This window comes from Onychostoma macrolepis, chromosome 13 (assembly GCF_012432095.1).
Source record: "Onychostoma macrolepis isolate SWU-2019 chromosome 13, ASM1243209v1, whole genome shotgun sequence".
In the NCBI taxonomy this organism is placed as follows: Eukaryota; Metazoa; Chordata; class Actinopteri; order Cypriniformes; family Cyprinidae; genus Onychostoma; species Onychostoma macrolepis.
This window is the reverse complement of record NC_081167.1, coordinates 2,844,172-2,859,245: the sequence shown is the minus strand read 5'-3', so window position 1 is coordinate 2,859,245 and position 15,074 is coordinate 2,844,172. Positions and strand designations below refer to the sequence as shown.

Below are 15,074 nucleotides of genomic sequence, written 5' to 3'. Positions count from 1 at the left end.
CAGATAGAATTACAAGTGAAATGTATGCATATGACTTAACATTAGAATCCACCTTAAATGGCTTGTATATAAACCAGAGACAAAGGACAGTCGAGAAGCTTTTCTGAAGAGAGAGCTTCGGTTTTATTTCGGCCGAATAAAATCTAATTTTTCTAGCATCAAAACTCCAAGTCTTTGTTTCATTCTTCGAACTGCGGGCCGCAACACTTCACACCTTTGGCTCAACCTCACCGACATAAAAGAAAAGGACAAATCTTTTCTTATGGATGCCCCAATCTCCATGGATGGACTGTTTGGAGATTCAGTCACCGCAGTGGTGGAAAAATTCAGGGCAGCGAAGCAGCAATCAGCCAGTCAGCACCAGCGGAAAAGATTAGACCTGAGCTCGACGGCGAAAACCTCTCGTCCTTCAGCCTTCAGGGTTCGAGGGACGGCCCAAGGGTCTGGCAAGGACAGCCAGTTTATGACGGCCCACAAAGCTGCCGCTTCGTTGCCAGCAGCGAGGCTCGATATGCATCCTGTCGGAATAAATCCTGCCGTAAACACGCTTCAGGATCCTATACAATGAAACACAGCGACCTTGACACATACACTTCCCATTCTTACAGATGCCGTGAGTTTTCCGTGCTCGGAAATTCTAATGCATGTGGAGACATCACAGCCGCAGACGGAGGTCTTGAGGCCATTAAAGCATTTTTGAGCCGCGTGCCCGACATTCCGCAATGGGTATTACGCACAGTTCGTTACGGATACACCATTCAGTTTCAAAAAGGCCCACCTCCTTTCCGCGGGATTCTTCCCACGATCGGGAGTTCAAAAGAAACCGTAGTGCTGCGACAAGAGGTGTCAGTCAGGTTTTTACAGCCTATATTTTGTTGTGCCCAAAAAAGATGGTGGCTTACGACCAATATTGGATTTACCCCGTTTGAATCTTGCACTCAGAATGAGTAAATTCAAGATGTTGACAGTAAAATCTATTCTGTCTCAGATTCAACCAAACGACTGGTTTGTCACGATCGATCTGAAGGATGCATATTGTCATATCCAGATCATCAAGAGACACAGGAAGTTCCTCAGATTCGCTTTAGAGGGCAAAGCATATCAATACCATGTACTTCCTTTTGGATTAGCCCTGGCTCCACGAACCTTCACGAAATGCATGGACGCAGGTCTGGTCTCGTTGCGGCTCCAGGGCATTCGTGTGCTAAATTACCTGGATGATTGGCTGGTATTAGCGCAATCACAGACTCAAGCCCGCTCTCACCGAGATCTCGTGCTAAATCATCTAAACAGCCTGGGCTTACGCACGAATCTTCAAAAGAGTGTTTTGATCCCTTGCCAGCGGATAACCTTTTTGGGGATAGATCTGGATTCTCGCGTGATGAGGGCACGTTTGTCTCCCCCGCGCGTTCAGAACGGCCGTGATGTGTTAGTCAGGACAGACAACACAACGGTTGTGTCGTATTTAAATCACCAAGGAGGATTACGCTCTCGCCCCCTATGCAGGCTGGCGAGGAACGTCCTTCTGTAGACTCAGAATAGGTTTCTGTCGATCCGAGCAGTTCACGTCCCGGGGCACCTGAACTTCGGAGCGGATATGCACTCGAGACAGAGCCTGGAGGAAGGGGAATGGAGGCTGCACCCCCAAACTGTGAGCTACATATGGCGAGTGTTTGGAGAAGCAGAAGTGGACTTATTCGCGTCGAGCATGACTACACATTGTCCGCTATGGTTCTCCCTGTCCCCCCCATCGCCCCTGGGACTGGACGCTCTAGCCCACAAATGGCCCAGAACCAGTTTGTATGCCTTTCCTCCGATTCGGCTAATTCCAGCGGTGCTATCCAGAATACGGTCGGACAGAGTGGAGCCACTGCTGCTGGTAGCTACTTGGTGGCCCACTCAGCCGTGGTTTGCAGAATTGATCAGTCTGTTAGCGGGCTCTCCGTGGGAGGATTCCCTCAGACAGGACATGCTGTCGCAAGCACGGGGAATGATCTGGCACCCACGGCCAGATTTATGGAAACTGTGGGTGTGGCCTCTGAGCAGAGTGAGTTAATATGTCCCGGTTTTCAATGGAGGCTACCGAGACTATAATTAATTCTAGAGCGGTTTCTACAAGACGTTTATATGCCTTCAAATGGAAACTGTTTGCTACCTGGTGTAGACGTTGTGATTTGGACCCAGCTTACTGCCTCGTCACTTCAGTACTGGAGATTCTTCAAAGCCGTTTTTTCAGAGGGAGTAACGCCAGCCACACTTAAAGTATACGTGGTAGCCATATCCACTAACCACGCGTACATAGACGCCGTTTCGGGGGCCGTCATCCCCTGGTCTCTCGATTTATGCAGGGTTCACGGCGGCTGCGGCCTTTCCACCCTGCGCGAGTTCCATCATGGTATCTATCCATCGTAATACATTTACGTATTACGTACGGCTATCAGGACATCCGTTTGAGCCCTTGGAAACTGTGACCGAAAAAATCCTGACTCTAAAAACAGTCCTATTGTTAGCTTTATCCTACCTCAAGAGAGTTGGGTATTTACAAGCTTTTTCTATCTCACCTTCGTGCATGGACTTCGCACCAGGATTGGTGAAGGTTTTGCTGCGACCAAGGCCGGATTATGTTCCTAAAGTCGCTTCTAATCCTTTTCGCTTCCAGCAGGTGGTCTTGGAAGCTTTCTCCCCCACAGAGGCGGGGTCAGAAAATCGAAGCTTTTGTCCTGTGAGGGCGCTGAGGATCTATGTTGATCGTACAGCCCAATGGCGCGAGTCCGACCAGCTGTTCGTCTGTTTTGGGAGTAAGAATAAGGGTCGTGCTGTCACAAAGCAACGCATGTCCCATTGGCTGGTTGAGGCTATATCCTTAGCCTATGAGGCGTGCGGGCTCACCTCGCCTTTAGAAATCCAAGCTCATTCCACGAGGGATCCTTCCTTAGTTGATCTTCTATGGATGATGTATGTGCTGTGGCAGGGTGGTCCTCACCGAGCACTTTCGTCAAATTCTACAGCCTGGATGTGAGGACGGCCCCTGGCTCCCAGGTTCTTTCTGCTTGAGCAGATGCTTTCCTTGGATCCCAGCTATCTCATGTACGTCAGGTGTGATGGTATGGCGTTCCTATACGGTGATGTCACCGCAGCATTGAAGTGACCTATGAAAGGGAACAACTCGGTTACGTATGTAATTACGGAACAAGATGCTGCGGTTCAGGCCTTTCTGTACCATTGATAGCGTTTCCTTAGTTCATGAAATCTGAGCGAAATAGCACGCACGGCACGCAGGTATACTATGCTTACGCATGCGTAAGGCGGTGCCAAGCGCTATTTGGCCAATAGGACTGACGGGATGGTACAGGGCTTCAGACATTCGTCCCACCAAAGGGTGTTCCCATACGGTGATGTCACCGCAGCATCTCGTTCCCTATTCAGGGAACCGTGGTTACATACGTAACCGAGATGACATAATTAACTGTCTTTACTTGTATTTTGAAAGCTGAAGCTCGCGATTATGGTAAGGGGCGTTACATTTCCGACGAGTGCTTACAGTGTTCAGCCAATCACAATGCACTGTGCCAGTTGGCCAATCAGAGCAGACTGCACTTGTCAGAAGGAGGGACTTCGTAGAAAACAAAGCATTTGAGAGAGGCGGGGCATAGAGGACCTACAATAATGTACAGTATTTGAAAAATAATGGAGGTATCTTCTGCTCACCAAGTCTGCATTCATTTGATCCAAAATACAGCAAAAACAGTTATATTGTGAAATATTTTAACTATTTAAAATAACTTATTTCTATTTGAATATACTTTAAAATGTAATTTATTCCTGTGATCAAAGCTAATTTTTTTATTAACATGCAAGTTCTCTAATTATTTTTTCTTTAGTTATTTGTAGAATTACACCTCAGAGCTTCCTGTTTCTGTGCCCAGACTAAGAGGCTCCGGTTAAATGGATAGGTGAGGTTTGTTTGTATATTACTGTAGTTTGAGTAGTTTGTAGCTCTTTGGTCACAGTAGTATTTCTAATGCTAAAATACTGTATAATTAGGGTGACCAGATTTTAGTTTTCCAAAAAAGGACAGTAGGGGGCAGGGTTCGCCTAACAGTATATGTAGCAAGGTTTTTTTTTTGTTGTTGTTTTTTGCTTATTTTGTTTTTATAATAAATAAAAAGAAAACTAGTAGATAGGATAGAAAAAGAACAGGGAATGCTAATATCAGAGGGTCATTTTTAAATAAAAATAAAACAAGTCAATAGAACAGAAAAAGAATATACAGGTGCATCTCAATAAATTAGAATGTCGTGAAAACGTAAATTTTTTCTTGTAAGTAATTTCAAAAAGTGAAACTTTCATATATTTTAGATTCATTGCATGTAAAGTAAAACATTTCAAAAGTTTTTATTGTTTTAATTTTGATGATTAGAGCTTACAGCTCATGAAAGTCAAAAATCAGTATTTCAAAATATTAGAATATTTACATTTGAGTTTCAATAAATGACCATCCATACAGTATAAATTCTGGGTATCTCTTGTTCTTTGAAACCACAATAATGGGGAAGACTGCTGACTTGGCAATGATCCAGAAGACAAACATTGACGCCCTCCACAAAGAGGGTAAGTCACAGAAGGCCATTACTGAAAGGTGTGGCTGTTTACAGAGTGCTGTATCAAAGCATATTAAATGCAAAGTTGACTGGAACGAAGAATTTGGGTAGGAAAAGGTGCACAAGCAACAGGGATGACCGCAAGCTTGAGAATACAGTCAAGCAAAGCTGATTCAAACACTTGGGAGAGCTTCGCAAGGAGTGGACTGAAGCTGGAGTCAGTGCATCAAGAGTCACCACGCTCAGACCTCTTCAGGAAAAGGGCTACCAAGCCACTTCTGAACCAGAGACAACGTCAGAAGCATCTTACCTGGGCTGTGGAGTAAAATAACTGGACTGTTGCTCAGTGGTCCAAAGTCCTCTTTTCAGATGAAAGTAAATTTTGCATTTCATTTGGAAATCGAAGTCCCAGAGTCTGGAGGAAGAGTGGAGAGGTACAGAATCCATGTTGCTTGAAGTCCAGTGTGAAGTTTCCACAGTCAGTGATGATTTGGGTTGCCATGTCATCTGCTGGTGTTGGTCCATTGTGTTTTCTGAAGTTCACAGTCAACGCAGCCATCTACCAGGAAATTTTAGAGCACTTCATGCTTCCTTCTGCTGACCAGCTTTTTGAAGATGCTGATTTCATTTTTCAGCAGGACTTGGCACCTGCCCGCAAAGCCAAAGGTACCAAAAGCTGGTTCAATGACCATGGTGTTGGTGTGCTTGATTGGCCGGCAAACTCACCAGACCTGAACCCCACAGAGAATCTATGGGGTATTGTCAAGAGGAAAATAAGAAACAAGAGACCAAAAAATGCAGATGAGCTGAAGGCCACTGTCAAAGAAACCTGGGCTTCCATACCACCTCAGCAGTGCCACAAACTGATCACCTCCATGCCACGCCGAATTGAGGCAGTAATTAAAGCAAAAGGAGCCCCTACCAAGTATTAAGTACATGTACAGTAAATTAATATACTTTCCAGAAGGCCAACAATTCACTAAAAATGTTTTTTTATTGGTCTTCTGAAGTATTCTAATTTGTTTAGATAGTGAATTGGTGGGTTTTTGTTAAATGTGAGCCTAAATCACCACAATTAAAAGAACCAAAGACTTAAACTACTTTAGTCTGTGTGCATTGAATTTATTTAATACACGAGTTTCACAGTTTGAGTTGAATTACTGAAATAAATTTACTTTTCCACGACATTCTAATTTATTGAGATGCACCTGTATAATGCTAATGTTAGAAGGTCATTATTCATAATAAATAAAAAGAAAATAAGTAGAAAGAATAGAGAATGCTAGTGTTAGAGCCTCTTTTTTCTTTATAAATAAAACAAGTAGTTAGAATAGAAATAGAAATAGAATAGAGAGTGCAAATGTTAGAGGGTCAAGTTTTTTCATTAAAAAAGCAGATAAAATTACGATTGACATTAGAATAGAGAGTGCTAGAGTTAGACGGTCAAATGAAGATGAAAGATGTGTTTTCGGCCGTTTCTTGAAAATATTAAGGACTCAGCTGCTTGGATTGAGTTGGGAAGGTCATTCCACCAGGAGGGAACAGTTAATGTAAAAATTAAAGTTTTATAGGTAGAAAGCAAAATGTTTCAGTACAAGCATTTCAGTCAAATGTAATTCATACAATATTTCAAACCTTTAACCCACTTGGGAAAATCAACCCATGGCAACAATTTAAAAGTAGCCCAATTCTGTGTGTGTGTGGGGGGGAACGCAGACTTGGCAATCCTGCATCCAACAAGAGCTGCAGAAGTCAGATTTGACTGATCACAGGTTGAGAATAAGGAGAGATGACTGACAAGACCATGCTTGAGTATTTGCTGCCAACAGATCCTTATAGCTCATTGACAAATGTGACCCTGGAGCACAAAACCAGTCTTAAGTCGCTGGGGTATATTTGTAGCAATAGCCAAAAATACACTGTATGGGTCAAAATTATAGATTTTTCTTTTATGCCAAAAATCATTAGTATATTAAGTAAAGATCATATTCCATGAAGATATTTTGTAAATTTACTACTGTAAATATATCAAAACCTCGTTTTTGATTAGTAATACGCATTGCTAAGAATTCATTTGGACAACTTTAAAAGGCGATTTTCTCAATATTTAGATTTTTTTTGCACTCTCAGATTCCAGATTTTCAAATAGTTGTATCTTGGCCAAATATTGTCTTGGCCAAATCTCAGCTTTGAAAAATTGACACTTAAGACTGGTTTTGTGGTCCAGGGTCACAAATATCTGATCTTGTAAGATGTGCTCCCTTTACACAGAGTGCGTATGATCGCAAAATTGAAAGTGAAACAGCGCAACGCTCATTCAAAAATATACACCGCATACAGATAGCGGCTCCCTGATGCACCAAAATTATATACAATATAGGATGTTTAAAGTACTGGAGACTAAATCGCGGGAGCGAAACACATGTTGCGGGAGCAGGCGGCAATGGTCAGAAATTCAGAGGGAGCGGGATTAACAGCCGAATCCCGGACATTTTGGGAGATTAAGAAATCCTGGCCAGACGCATTTTTGTAGGTCCAAAAGACGACGTATGGTCACCCTAGTATAATTATTGTTATCCAATCCATACATTTTTTACATTTACAAATTAGTCCCTGCCTCCACTTGTAAGTGCTTTATATTGTTGTTTGTTATATAAATACAATTATTCAATGCCATTGCTATCCATTTATGTTAGCACATACATATTTCGTTTAATTTATGAAATGCAAAGTAAATGACATGTCTTGAAGCAGAGTTCACTCGCCTAACTTTTAAGGACCTCATGAAGTCGTTTCTGTCACGTTTGGACCAGTATATACCCAGATTTCTTTAGATGTTTAGAGCAAAGATAAGCAGCATTTCGCAATTGGAAAGTCTTCTCAGCAAGATTGACAGTGATGTAAGTATTTTAGTTTTGTGCTTGTTCAAATTAAAACATGTTTGTTATTGGGTTTTTTTTTTTTTTTTTTTTTTAAGTTGTTTGGGTTTGTAAAGTCGTACATCACACAGAGATTGCGTGTCATTTTTTGTCCACTGTTCCATTCCAATCTTATTAAAACCCAAAATGTGTCCAAATATCATCTTTTAAGGCGTTAACTGCGCACAGGCTCCTGCTCTCCTTCCGCTTTGCTATATAAAATGATCTGTGGGGTATTTTGAGCTAAAACGTCACATACACACTCTGAGGACTTCAGAGACTTATTTTACATCTTGTAAAAAGGGGCATAATAGGTCGCCTTTAAATCTAGAGATTTTTTTTTTTTTTTTGGAATCAGTTGAAGTTTCCTTTTCAGTATGTTTTGGATTGTTGTCCTGCTGGAAGGTCCCTCTGCGTCTCATCCTTCAATAATATGGATTCTGACAGTACTGTGTTAAGAGAAACTCCCCCCACACTATGCTGCTTCCACGTCCAAAGTTTACTGTTGGTATGGAATCACGTTGCGGAATCGTGTTGAAAAGGTCATGCTGAATGTATGTAGAGGAACCGCCCAAATGTTTACTAGTTTGGAAAAAGGGGGCTGCTCAAAATTTGAATGGTCCTATTAAATGTTGAATTTATCCAGCGTGACCTTTTCAATGTGATTTCGTAATGCATGAGGTCGGAGATCACGTAATGCATATCACAGAGTCAGATCTAGGCGAGTATTTTTAATTAAAAAGTATATACAAAATCAAAACTTACAAAAGACAAGACCCATGTCTGTCTGCTGGAATCATGTAAAGCAATTTGAAGCTGCAATGAAACCATATTTTAGGACCCTCATATACTCCACTGAAATACTTCAGTCTGGTACACTTAGACTAGAGAAGGTTATAAAGCAGTTGCCTTTTTGTCAGCACATGTACTGTCGTGAACGCGTCCACAAGAGAAACAGTAGAGACGAAAATGTAGAATAAAATTGTTATTTTTGTTTTCTTTGCGCAAAAAGTATTTTCGTGGCTTCGTAAAATTACATTTGACAGACTGATGTCACATAGACTACTTTGTAGATCATCTTGGTACTTTTCTGGACGTTGATCGTGTAAGGATCCTTGCTGTCTATGGGAGGGTCTGAGAGCTCTCAGATTCAAACAAAAATATCTTAATTTGTGTTCTGAAGATGAACGGAGGTCTTACCGGTTTGGAACGACTTGAGGGTGAATAATTAATTAATGACAGAATTTTCATTTTTGGGTGAACTAACCCTTTAATGATTTGCCTTGTGAATTTCTGGTTATTGTGTTTTTAAAACAATGAATGTTTAGTTACATTTTTTCTTGACATGTGGTACTTTATGCAGTACTAATTTATGTACTGAATATAAAAATATCTTGACACTTTTATACTGTTTATTCAGTATTATTGTTAATGCATTACATTACAGTATTGTTGTTCATGCAGTGTTATTGTTTATGCAGTACATCACGGAATGCTTCAAACAGCATCGTTGTTCATGAATTTAACTTGTTTTAGTGAAAAAATAAAATTCAAATGATTAAACAAATTATGTTCATTGCACTTGTTTTTGTCATGTCAACTTTATCCTCAGTTAAGACAACTTCACAATTTAAGTTAACAAAACTTAACATTTTAAGGCAGCACGAACACTTACTTTTTTAAGTTGACAATCTTTTTTTTACAGTGTATAGCCTATATTATCAGTGGTATTGTCACCGGGGTTCAGTCAGTCAGTAGATTTGCCAAGGTGATATTTTCACGCACACAAACACGGACAAAAGGATTCCATTTTTAGCATTTATAAGAGTCAGGGGGAAAATATGTTCATAGCACATTACTAAAAATAATGCAATAGAATAAAACTACAAGAAAAAAAAAAAATTATTCACAGTAATGGAAAATTGTGTTTTATTAAAAATAATGCAAACTAATAAAACTACAAGAAAAAAATATTTATTTTTAATTCACAGTAACAGAATTACAACTATAAATGTAATTCATGAATTCATATGGTTCAAAACATTACTGATTTGTTTGATGCTTCATATCTACCACAAGTCTCGCAAGTTCAACAAAACGGGTCATTAAATGGATAGAAATTGTCTTGCACACACATCCTTAGTAAATGTATAAAATAAAATTCTCTCCTGATAACTGAAGCGGAGCACAATATGAACACAGCTGCAGAGGCTTGCAGGTGCACGGCTGATGCGTGGAGGTATTTTACTGCTGACTCGTACAGAAAAGTGGACAAAAGTGCTTCATTTTTTCACATTTTCATTCTTTTGAACCGTCTTGCATGATCTCGCTCTCACCTCTCTCTCAACACTATGCAGAGCTCCTGGAAAAGCTCCCATTAGCCTTTAATCTGCCATTGTTCATTGTCTCATTTTGAATAAAGCCCTTGTTCAAGTTTTTTAGCAAATGAAGAAAGAAGGCTGCACATCTGTCCCCTATATAAAATGATATGAAACCTCAAATAAGGTTCTCATTAACGCCTGACCTTGTGTTACAGGTGACGAGGGTATTCAGAAGGGGACATCTCCACTGAAATATCTTCTTTAAAAGGACATTCAGGGCACACAAAGTGCTGTTCGACTGTCTCAATATAGCCGTAATTGCTTTGGCCTGATGGAGCTTCTCGGGGTCAGAGGGTTGACTTTGTCACAGAGCAGCACGCGCCACTGCCTCTCTCTGAAGTCCTGAAGTGGAGTCCCAGCATTCACTGTCTAACTCGGCTAATTTCTCTTTAAACGAAATAACTCACAGACTGCTCCAGCATCCCACGACCCTACGAACAGCAGGACAAGCAGTTTGGAAAACGGAGTTAATGCTTTAAGTGTCACGAACTAATAATGAACAATACATTTTTAAGCATTTGTTGATGTTAATTTATAAACATATTAGTATTTATTGTTAGTTCATTATGAACTTACATAATATTCACTTACTTTAATGTATATTTGAAATGTTAATTGAACCTGATTCTAAAACCAAATCATTAGTGATTGCCTACAGCTGGACGAACATAAATCTTACTATATAATGAGGACAATAATTTTTTTTAAGGCACAGTTCACCCAAGATTTTAAATTCTGTCCATTTTCTGCCAAATGACTTCCATATCAAGCAAGAACGTTTGAGTTGTTTATTTGTGAACAAAAGCCTAAAATAAATCTGTCTCTTCAGAAGAGCGTCTCTTCAGTTGCTTGATTCATAAGGATTTCTTTTACAATGTCGTTATGAACTTTTGGAGCATCTTGTCACAGTTTGGTGTTTACTTAGAAATATCTGTGTATTTATTTGCGTTTTAAAGATCAACAAAGGTCGGGTGAGCAAATGATGACAGAATTTTCCTTTTTGGCTGAACTATCCCTTTAAGAGAGAAGAGATGGACATATGTAGCCTAGAGGTTTCTTTCTCAATAATGAGACGGCCATGAATCAGGTTTGAGCTGTGATTAAAGATAACTTGTTGCTAACATATCTGTGAGCTTATCCTGAACTTAGCTTTAATTATATTTGGAAAGCCAGTCAATGTGTCTGTTTTGCAATGCAAATAGTGTGGAGAGTGCAAATCAGGCAAGAAAGGACAATGAACTTTAAGGTGCTCATGGACTGTGACTCATCAGTTGGTTTGTCCTGCTCAGTTTCCAAAAAGTCAAACCATCAGATTCAAAGTGCATGTCATTTCAATACCAGTTTCAAAGGTCCCAGTCCCATTCAAATATCTAGATCAGAGGTCGCCATCGCCCTGCTCCTGGAGAGCTACACTTCCTGCAGACTCCTGCACACTTCCTGCCTGTCATTATCAAGTAACCCTGAAGACCCTGATCGCTGCCCTAGATTGTGTTTCATCTATTACAAAGTAAAATCAATGAAAATTCTGAAATGTATCTGAAAGGCATTTGTAAACACTCCAAAACAGAAAGATGCCAAACTAATTTAAGAAAGCAGCATTAGCAGGAAAAGTCAGCGTTATTTTAATACGGAGATAACAGTTCTTGTTTGTTTGGTTTTGTTTTTTTAATATTGAAGATTTGAATTTTTGATTTGCTTTCATTTTTTCGTCTCATTTTAAATTACAGTTAACTTTTGGTGGTGTTTTTTTATTTATTTATTTTTTGAATATGTCTACATAGTTTTTTATTAATTTTACTTCACTTTTAATTTGAAATATTTTAGTACATAAAGTTAAACTAAATGAAATTAAGAAATGCTTTGGGAACTAGAGAAAACTAAATTTTAGTTCAGAAGTAATACTATTTTTTGTTCCAAAAATACTCATATTTTCTTTTTTGCAGCCACCTTCTAACTTTTACATTACATTACATTTAGTCATTTAGCAGACGCAAAGCGACTTACAAATGAGGTTTAATGGTTTAATGTTTAAACATTTAGATTTCAACAAGCCCTTTTTTTACTGCTGCATGGAAATGTATGCAAAATCACAGCTGTCTGCACTGAAATGCGTCAGTTCACCCTTCTTGTAAGTTTTTTCTGGTGTTCAGAAATAATAATACCTCACAATGACTGGCAAGTTTCTGATCACTCAATAGTTGTCAGCGACATGTAAACATGGACAGTCAAGTTTTAATAAATGCTCTTTTTGGACTGGGTCAGGAAATTTGAGTTCTGAGTATGTACTCACAGTTGATCACCTTTATCAGTGATATGATATGATAATGATATGACCTCTTTATGACAAGCCCACCTCATAGAACATGTAGAGAGACAGAAGCGTCAGGCCGAGGTTATACGGCACTAGCAGTGCTCTGCAGGAGAATGGCTGTCTATTCTTCATGTATTTTGGTCCCATCCACACAATCAGCAGGTACATGACAGTGAAGGTGAAAGTGGGGATGTAGTTGTCCAGTAGAAGCCATCCTCTAACCCGAGGATCTGCAATCGATAGAGCACAACCGTCCTCATGCATACGCTATTGCTACAGGATGTTCAATAAATAGTCACAGTTGTTCCTCTGCATTACAAATGGTTTTAAATGCACCTCATTCCAATATAGAATTTTATAATGCTGATTTTTTTCTATAATGCTGCTTTACCTACTCACAGCGCAGGCTGAAATTGCAATTGCTTCCAATCTGATTAGAAACTTTATTAATATTATTTTTTTAATGAGCCTGCAAACCATGTTTACAAGATACCGGGTTGATACAGTGAGCACTTTAAGCATCATTAATCATAATCATTGGATTTGTCAAAGTTTGCCAGACTGAGAGATTGCGTGGCTGCATGACACATGATGTGGCAGACTCAAATCATCAGCATGCAGCAATAATACTGCTTCAACTATGGAGAATATGTGAGAATAAGTGAGAATATGTTCCATTTTCTAAACAACACAACACAGAGAAAAGTTTAGCTAAGGCTGCAAGAAAGAAAATTTTAATAAAAAACGAGAGAGAGAGAGAGAGAGAGAGAGAGTATTGGTCTTACCCCTGGGTCCCATCCAAGAGTCAATATAAGTGTTAACTCTGTGATTAAAGGCCTCCATCTCCAACCTTCGAGAAAAATCATATGAAGATTACTTCAGCTATTTTCACAAGAGTCAGAGCAAATATACATTCAGCCTGTTTGTGAAAGTCCTAGAACATAATAAAACAGTTTAAAAAGGGCAGTAGAAGTTAACCTTATAAAACCTTGTTGGAACACTTATTGATTACAGCAATAAAAATGGCTGCCTACAGCGAGGACTACCATCCATCAGGTTAAATTCTCTTGATTGCCTGTTCGTAGCTCAGTAAAGGTCAAGACATAGTGAGTATAATCCAGAAAACCTTTTTTTTTTTTTTTTTTTTTTTTTGTTAGCAGGACTAAAGATGAGAATTCATAAACGTTAGAGAACATTAGATTATTATGAGACATTGTTTCTCCACATACCCAAGCAGTCTGAGGAGCGTCAAGTGTCACTGCTGTTGCCATCAGATATACAAACATGTACTTACAAGACAAAGGTTTCTACGAATGATACAAGAGCTCCTGATAAAAATCAATGGCTCCAATACATATACAAATGTATAATGGCTCAGACACTCTTACAAAAATGTGTATATATATATATATATATATATATATATATATATATATATATTTTTTTTTTTTTTTTTTTTTTTTGTGGAAAGAAATTATGTGGGAAAGAGGAGATATACTTCATTGTCAATAATAATAATAGCCTAGCCAATAAATAGGCTTCATTTTCTTTACTTTGTTTTTGGGGTGAAATGTGACATGCTTTTTGGTTTTCATCTAAAATATCATATATTACATATACAGTATGACAATCTCATGATTGACAACCAATATGGCAAACTAAAATGTATTCATCATAAACTCATAATTTGTAAACGTGCATGATTATGATTGGAGATGTAATGATAGAAACCAAAATACAATTGAAAAAAGCTGATGAAAGTCTAAATGCATAACAATAAGTAATAAAAACTTGATTAAATAAATACAAGGACTGCTGAATATAATATAAAATGAAATGAAAATTAGATTTATTATACTGCTGTCACTGATTTGCATGTCATGTCAACTAACGTTACTCGATCGGATCGTGTTGCCTTTAAACAACAGATGAAAAACTGCAACAACACATTTCGTTTCGCTAAGACTTCTTCGTCAGAATAAATAAAGATCGGCTTCGCGTGACATAATCATAAACCCGACGCTTCTGAACTCTCATAAAGTCATATGATGCTAGACACGCCGCGTTCGAGAGGTCACAGACAGCGCCGTCTCCGATGGCATGTTTGGGTGTTTAAACCTACAGACTATCTAAAAGCATCTCTTACCTTTAGTCTTCAGATAGATGTTCTCTTCAGTGCTCGGTCCTGTGCGGATGGTGTCGTCAGTGTGGAAAGAGTGGAAAAAGCTCGTGAACTAATGAGTGTCTGTAATCCACCTTAAACTGATGCGTATAACGGGCCGTGTTCGAATAACTCTCTTTATACTGCAGCTCTAGGGCAAAGTCTGCGAAGCGAGCACACTGCGTCCCCCGCTGCACTTTTACTGCCACGCAGATTTAAAACCCCAGATACGTTCCATTCCGAGAACTAAAGAATGCATTTGGAACGTTTATAACGCGTTAAAACACCAGAGCCGAACTTTTTAAAAGTGGTGATTTATTCAAATTTTGAGATGTCGTTATTACACTGTGCATGACCAACTATTTTGCTTCAAATGGATTTAGAACGTCAACGTATCTGTTTTGACTTCCATTATTATGAGGTTATAAGAGAAAAGCGCGCGTTCTGGCGTTCTGTTTTAAGCTTTCACGAGGCGTGAACCGTTTCGCGAACTGAAATCACCCCATTCATCTGAAGTTAGTACAGACCAATCACAGTGCTGCTGTGATGTGGAGCCAAAATAGTCCAATCACAGAGCTGCTCTGATGTGGAACCAGGCCGGTCCAATCACAGGCCAAGCGCGCATCCAGGGGCCCATGGTGAGAGGGGACAATCACAGGAAAACTGTCACAAGTTCCACCAAAGGTGCTCACGTAACATTTT

The 15,074-nt window shown here is 39.3% G+C and overlaps 1 protein-coding gene across 1 annotated transcript in view; it reads right to left on the bottom strand.

Moving 5' to 3' along the window:
* The window catches only part of elovl5 (ELOVL fatty acid elongase 5), a 30,095-nt gene extending 15,222 nt beyond the window's left edge, over positions 1-14,873 (bottom strand). The window contains exons 1-3 of the mRNA XM_058796910.1: positions 14,358-14,873; positions 12,997-13,061; positions 12,254-12,441 (exon numbers count right to left, since the gene is read on the bottom strand). Of these exons, the coding sequence (XP_058652893.1) occupies positions 12,254-12,441; positions 12,997-13,054 (246 nt within the window). The 5' untranslated portion in view covers positions 13,055-13,061; positions 14,358-14,873. The remainder of the gene's footprint in view (positions 1-12,253; positions 12,442-12,996; positions 13,062-14,357) is intronic.
* Positions 14,874-15,074: the final 201 nt, after the last annotated feature.